Here is a 7,995-nt window from a genome sequence, read left to right as displayed (position 1 = left end):
TGTTTACTCAATTAGATTTTACTATGTGATCTGCTGAAAAAAGGTGATGTCACATATCATTGTGAACCAATCAGAATTTAGCAAAATTTAGACTGAAATCTGATTAAATGTCTGTTTTTTCCCATTTTTACATTAGAGATTTGACAGTTAAACTGTTAATAAATTGTTATTATTGTCAATAGAATGTGTTTGTTTTGAACTTGGACTTGATGACGATTGCTACTATTTATCTATAACCAATTTGCATACAGTGGATCACTGACTGCTTGTATGCCAAAGGGGCAGCGCATGGTGACGAATCAACAGAGAATTTATCACCCAACTCGGCAGTTCCCTTTTTAGCATCATTGTTTTGATTTTTTGTTGCACAATTTTTGGTTTTGTCTCATTGCTCTCATAGTGTTGTTTTCATCAGACCGGTGAATATATTGAAGCTTTTAGCAGTTTAAGAGCCTCATTATATCCACCAAGTGGAATGATGAATGATAACCGTTCTCTGTTGCGGCTGGATGTGTAAATAAATAACTGTCTGCAACAAGTGATAAACAATAAAATAATAAATATATATATAACAATAAATATACTGAGGTGATTACAAATGGAAAACAAGTCAAACAGAAAACACAAGGACAGGAAGTAAAACTAAAATGGATGCATAAGTAATGAGGAAGAAGAAAGAAAGCAATTTCAAAATAACACAGGAAGTAATAACAGGGAGTCAAGAGTTGACATTAGTATTGCTTTCCACCTCTGGAGACAGCTGATGGAATGAAGGATGATGCTGAACTGACATTTCCTCCACACTGGTTAGTCAGATACAATGGCTGTACAACAGGGTGAAAAGGTAATAACTCAGAAACAGTAAGTTGTAACACTTGAAACTGAAAGTGACACATTTTGTGAGACGTTTCATCAACATGGAGTACAAGGGTTCAGATAAAAGACTCAGGACTCAGAGGAAACGAAACATGACATTACTCTGTGAGAGTTTCCATCAATGCCACTACACCAGGACTTTGCACTGGCTTGTTACAGACAGGACTGTGACTTCTCCACGGAGTATCATTACACAGTTTACACAGTCCCTCCTCCCTTTACTTGCAAGTCACATTTTGTTTGTTGCAGCCATCAGCCATGAGGAGAAATGTAATGTTCCATTTTCGATCAGGCTGACTTCACCCAGCCAGAGAATTGTTCCTCAGGTGGTGTTATCTGAACGCTCTGCCATGTTTTGTTTTATTTGGATATTTTCCATTAATAAGGAAGGAGGAAGTACATGTAGAAAAAAACATTCTGGGTGAGTGGTCAAACTGCACCATCTCTCATTGCAGTGCATCATTTAGTGGAGGGACTTTAGCCCCTGTATGAAACCACATGACAACTGAAACCCTGAAAAGAAGACGTCAGAGGCCACAAACAGACACACAAACTATATTATTATATTTTAACCTTATTTGGACAACTACTCTCACCTCCAAAGCATTTTTACTCACTTATCAAGTAACAATATTGTACAGACCTGAGCTACTTTAGCCACATGTGATAAAACATATTTGTATAATTATAGTCACAGAGGAGGTTTTTTTCATTTGTGTGAAAGGGACAAGTGAGGAGATGCCAGATGCAGCCGTCTTAGACATGTTATACAACAACTTTTGCTACAACACTTGTTTGTTTTTACTTTACCTCTCAGTTTTAAAACACTGTGATCTTTGTTTCTAACAGGAAGTAACAATGAGAGCAGTGAGACCCAGCAGCAGAGGGAACCGAAACACTGTGACGGTCCAGGCTGAATTACAGAAGCTGGTTCCACAGCATGTTGGTGCATCGATGAAGTAAACACCATCAATCAAAGCGGATATGCTTTTCACTTGAGGAAGAAGTCAATACACATTTGCAGACATACAGCCACAATAAGGAACATTTTGCTTCCCAATTGTCACGGTGGAGAACAAAATCATTTCTCTGTTAGACTTCAGTTTTGTACTAAAATTTTAAATAATCTCAGAAAGAGGAAATAACACTTGATGGAATTAGAAGAATGTTTTGTGATCAATGTGCAGCTCACTAGTTCCATTAATGCAGCGGTCCTCTGCACCCACACACTCCACTGTGTTGTTACAGACGTCACTTTGAGAATGATGAGAATCAGAGCAGCTGAAACACTGCAGGCCATTTTTTTTCTGTTTAGAACATGGACTGAAATTGAATGAGAGATTCAAGAAACTTAATGAGACAGTGACAAGTGACAACAGAAGGTGTTTGATTTTCTTATTGTTCTTCGCTGTGTTCATGATCTACTGATGTTTTCTTTGTCTGACATTTCTTTGTCTACTTACGGGGGAAAGTGTTATTGTTGCAGCCATCTGTGTTGCAGTAATGAACAGACCCAGTAACAGAATCAGTACCGTAACATACTTAACACAGAAACATCCAGATAGTTTCAGACATATCTTAATAAATCTCATTCAGTTCATGTTCTTCCACATTCCTCTCCCAGCTGATACACATTTGATCTGAAGTGAAACCTGGTCCCTCACAGCCTCCTCTCTGTGTATATGGGTGCTGGGATCACTGACGTGTTTGGTGCTCGGTGAGTTTTCTTTTTTATAAACATCGAGGTGGCTGATCAGAAAATGGTCACATTGGCCGGAAGACATGGACAAATGACCGAGTTAGGTTGATTTATTTTATCCACTTGGTATCACTACTTTACTGCACACTTTAAGACAAACAATAAAACAACAGTTGATTCCAGACAGAGGTTTTATAAATCGAGAGTTACAAATATAACTACGGTTCTATGAATCCTGGATGACCGCCAGAGGCTATGCTTCAAGCATTGGATCTTCAGTCTCGCGTATGCGCAAGTTGAGTATTTAATATCAATAAAGTCAACTGTGACCCCAGATGCCCGAGAGAGGGTATATCTTCCGATGTCATCAGGGAACGAGTTCCTACCAAACCTTCTCACGAGCTCACAAGGATTCTGAGTGACTGAACACTAGCAGCCATCCAGGATTCATTGAAACGTAGTTACATTCGTAACTCTCATTCTATTTTATTCCTCCTGACTGCCAGGGGCAGTGCTTCAAGCACTGGATGATTAGTACCAACAATGTCACATATGTTACAGCGTAGGTGCAGAGAAACTCAGCAGAAGTACCACGCACAGAGGATTTGGGGTGGCGACATTCACCTGGTAGAACCTAGAGAATGTGCTCGGTGAAGCCCACGAAGCAGCGGCACATATGGCCATAGGGGCACTCCCTTCAGGGCTGCCCATGATGTTAAGACACTCCTGGTAGAGTGTCACTTGACTCCATATAGCATAGGGCGATCATTCACCTTATATGCATGAACGATCACATTTACAATCCAATGGGACAGGCGCTGCTTTGAAAGAGCGCAACCCACTCTGGGACCATCATAACAAATAAATAGCTGCTTGGATTACTGTACACTTACAGTAATGCCAACATAGGCTCTAAGGGCCCTTACTGGGCATAGAGACCTCGACTTCTCCCCTTCCCCTGATGGGGGATTAAACTGTGCCAACTGAATAGGCTGGGTGAGGTGTAAGTGTGACAGCACCTTAGGGAGAAATGCCGTATTCCGCCACAAAGTGATACCAGAGCCATCTGGGTTCCACCTCAAACATGATTCACTCACTGACAGAGTGTGCAGGTAACTGACGCGCTTGGCTAAGGAAATGGCGAGGAGGAATGCCGTCTTAACGGACACCCACTTCAGCTTCAAAAGGAGGCAAGCATAGAGCATCCAACACCAGGGGCAGGTCCCAGAGTGGAGCTCTTGGAGCACTTGGGGGGGACACCCTCCGAGCCCCTCTTAAGAACAGGAACACTAGACTGCTCGGCGGCCAAACGCACAGTTGGAGTCAGCAAGGATTGGGATACCAAATCTGATCCCCTAACTGGGATAGGAGATCCATCCTGTCGGAGAGGGTCCACGGCGGCAGAGCCTGTGCAGCAGGCTGAGCCAGGTTGCAGCCTGGTTCCTTTGCCCCAGCAAATACATCGTGCCCATGTCAGCAGGTACTGGGGTACCTGCAGCAAGCGTGCTGATTTGGTTGATATGCCCTGCACCCTCCCGTGCGGGCAATTGCGTTTGTACCTTCCTGTTCTGCCACACTCTTTGTTGTTTTGACATTGTTGATATTAAATACTTGATGTGCGCATACGCGAGACGGAAGATCCAGTGCTTGAAGCACCGCCTCTGGCGGTCAGGAAGGATGCATAGAACTGTAGGCTGCTTTTATATGCAGCATTAGGCTGCAGTTTATTTCCAGGAGATTTGGTTCTTACCTGTGCAGAGTACAAGGGCTCAGATGAAAGACTGAGGACTCTGAGGAAACTAAACATGAAATTTTAGGCTGAATCTTTACTTGCAGCGCTCCGTTAGTTCACCAGTCACATTAACTACCACACACTGCACTGGCTTGTTACAGACAGGACTTTGTGGATCATCAAGACTGTCCTGTAAAGAATAAGCCCAGGTTATTAGGACCCATAGTAACGTTTCACAGCTTGGTGACATCTAGCGGTCGTAGTAATTATGAAGGAGCGAAAAGTGCAGTGATGTAGTCTAAAGAGAGACATAGTCCACGTCAGGAGGAGGTTGTGGTGGATGGATGAATATGACACAGGAGAGCGGTGTTCAATTCCGTGTGAAATTCCGTGTGAAATTAGCAGTTTATAATGTAACTATGACAACAAAGATTGTCTAAGGACGAGGAAGTACTTATTTTAACCCAAATCACAATCTTTTCCAAAACAATGACTGCTATATAGTAACCAAGGTGACGAAGTTGGGTACGCCGCCGTCGGTACAGTCCGTGTGTTTATTATTGTAACCATGACTACAGTCACTTGTAACCTTATCGCTCCACCTGGTCGGCTGAAAGACTTCCATTTCCACCTTCAGGACGGACAGCTCAGGTCCTCCACTGCTCGCTGCATTCTCAGGCTCCAGACCTGCAGTCTGGGCCCCAGCCACCCACAGGTGCTCTGTGAGGGCCACTCATACCACAACGCAGGTGGGGCACAATGCTGCCACATGATATTCCAGTGAACCTGTAGTTTAGCTTTTCATGTTAGTAAAAGTTGAATGAACTGTTGTTTTTCTTATGTAAATGTAAGTTAAAATGGGTTTACTGTATTCATATTGAAAGTAAAAAAAAAGTGTGGAATGGCTGCGTGCAGGCTGTGTTTCAGATTTGACAAAAGAGAAACGAGGAAGAGCTTTTATGAGGAAAACTCAGAACATGTTCTGATTTATTCACTCTCACACACCCATGTCGGTCACAGTAGTATACCTGGACTGGAACAACACATTTACTATTCCTGTGGATCAGAAGGAAAATGGAGACTGGCATTAAATGTGTGACATTAAGATACTAAAGAACTGAACTGTGTGAACAAAACAACAAAAAATCTTCTCAGAAAGAAGTAGAGAGAAAGACGTATCAACAAACCACAAAAATTAGGTCACTCATCTGCAATCTGTGGAATTCTGAATTTCCAACTTCATACTTTTCATTTTGACTGAACAACTGATCATTGACGAAATTAAGAAGAGTTAACTTCTTTTCCACCAAACAGAAGAGGGGGTGACAGTCTGAATGATTGTTCTGTAATATTGGGGAAACAGCCAATCACTGAGGGCTTCACGCAACTGTCATAACTTTACTCTACGCCTGTGGAGTATATAAAGTGTAGCTGATCAGGTGTAGTGTCACCACCTGGGGAAACTGATCTGCAGTACGCACCTGTTCATCACGATGAAGCTGATCCTCTCTCTGACTCTCATCTGGGCGCTCTCCAGCACAGGTAACACCACCTATTCTTACATTAGAGTATCTGCAGGTATCACACCACCTAATTTAAGACATTTAACAATTTCCAAATCTTACTAGAACCATTTTTTATAAAGGAATAGAAACCAAATAATAGCAGATTATTTTTTTTAATTAATCAGAGTTAATTTCAGATCTTTGAAAATATGATCTGAGACTTTATAGACCCCAGAGGCAAATTCTCATGCTACAATTCAGCAGTACAAGAAATAGCCTAAGTAGATAAAAAACAATGATAATAAAAGTAAATAATAAATAATATTTAAGAGTCAAGCAGTGTATATTAGACAGTTGCTATTACAACCATTATATCTTAAATTCTTTTGGAACAACAGTTAAAGATTTTTGAGCCCTTATAAACCACTAAAACCATGTAACCCTAAACACCTCACACATTAGATGTAACATTCTTTCACTATTTCTCTCCTTTGCAGCTGGAGCACTCGTGTGTCAAACCTGCTCAAATCTACAGTGCTCAGGCACAGTCGCAGTCACATGTACCTCGGCGACGATGTGTGTCACGGCTTCCTCTCTAGGTCTTTTCTTCATGTTCTCTATTACTTTTCAATGAAATACATGTACTGTAAACTTGTGCTTTCCATCAACATTAACAAACTGCTCTTGATCTCTGTAGACACTCTGTCTGGAACCACAGAGCAGCAAATCATTAAGGGGTGTGCATCATCCGTCCTGTGTCCAGCTGCAGGCAGCCAGACATTATCAGAGACCACAGGTTTTTCAAGTTTCATTATATCTGCTCTGTGCTGCAGCACAGATAACTGCAACTCAGACACTCTACCTTGTAAGTACAGATGAATGACTATCTTATTTAAGACAAGATGAAATAGATGAGCAAAAAATATTCAAATCCTTTTACTGACATCTTGTTTCATTTTGTGATACTTTCAGTCCCGGCTGTTCCATCAAATAACAGCCTACAGTGTTTCTCCTGTGACTCACCCTTTGCCACTAACTGCACCACTCGAATAAATTGTAGGGGAGTGGAGGACCGCTGCTTTCAAACAAATGGTGAGTGTTCCTGTTATATAATTTAGAGGTCCCATACTTTACCCTTTTCTGTGTTTTGTCAAAAGAGTTTACCCATAAGAAGAATATATTTGTGGTTTTAAGAACCAAAAAACATCTCAGTGTAGTTTGACATATGGAGTCAAGGTGGGCTGTGCTGGGGTCATAGCTGAGGCTGGTGACCAGAGTGTGAATTATACAAGGACAATCAGGGGGCTAGACTTTTTCTCTGGGGCAAATTGCCAGTACAGTGCAGGTGCTCCTGTGAACTGCAGTGTTACAGCACTTACAATATCTTGATTGTTTAATTAAAGCAGTAAAATAAATGTAGTGCAGTAGAAAGTATAATATTTCCCTATTGTATATATATTGTAATATAGTGGAAGTATAAAGAAGCACAAAATGATAAAACAATAAAAAATAAGGTGCAAGTACCTCAAAATTGTGCAGTAGGCCTACAGTACAGTACTTTATATTGTTCAATTACTCAACAGTTAAAACTTCTGAATTCCTATGTGGAAAATAAAGGAGGAAAATAGTCAACTCTATATCATCAAACACATCTCTAGGACAACTAATCCTCCATTGTCTCACTGCTCATGACTGAGCACCAGTGTTTGCTAACATTAGATAATATATCACGTTATATTGCAAACATTGGAAATGAAAGGGCGCACTATCCGCTAGCTAACATTAGTTAGCTAAAATATAATTTAAGGCTAATGTTAGAAATTAGCTAACATCAGTTAGCTGAACTGTAACTGAAGGCAAAGAGTAGAAAACAGCTATCAGTAGCTAAACTGTAAGAAAAATGTTTATGCCCAAAGAAAAAAGCAGAGATCAGTTGAAGTGCACGCCTCATTTTGAATATTTTGACTACTACAGCTCGTGCACCGTTGAACTACCGTATTTCTGCGCACTGTATTACTCTGCAGTTTGAGTCAGACAGAGCTAAGCAAAAACAAGATTTTCCACATGATGTCAGGTCGCTTGTAAAGCGAAGGATCTGAAAAAATTCTCCTTGGACTTAATTGAATTTGTACAATAACAGTGATTTTTCATCTACAGTAACGGTTGGGTCCAACAGCACTTCA

At 41.0% G+C, this 7,995-nt stretch overlaps 1 protein-coding gene across 1 annotated transcript in view; it reads left to right on the top strand.

Annotated features, from left to right (window-relative positions):
- Positions 1-6,424: 6,424 nt before the first annotated feature.
- LOC111671691 (urokinase plasminogen activator surface receptor-like) overlaps positions 6,425-7,995 on the top strand; it is a 3,665-nt gene continuing 2,094 nt past the window's right edge. Inside the window, exons 1-2 of the mRNA XM_023428848.2 lie at positions 6,425-6,677; positions 6,785-6,904. Coding sequence (XP_023284616.2) covers positions 6,443-6,677; positions 6,785-6,904 — 355 coding nt within the window. The 5' untranslated portion in view covers positions 6,425-6,442. The remainder of the gene's footprint in view (positions 6,678-6,784; positions 6,905-7,995) is intronic.

Source organism: Seriola lalandi, unplaced genomic scaffold, assembly GCF_002814215.2.
Source record: "Seriola lalandi dorsalis isolate HSWRI2012SDOR001 ecotype SW California unplaced genomic scaffold, Sedor1 jcf7180002054885, whole genome shotgun sequence".
NCBI lineage: Eukaryota > Metazoa > Chordata > Actinopteri > Carangiformes > Carangidae > Seriola > Seriola lalandi.
This window is presented reverse-complemented; position numbering and strand designations above follow the sequence as displayed.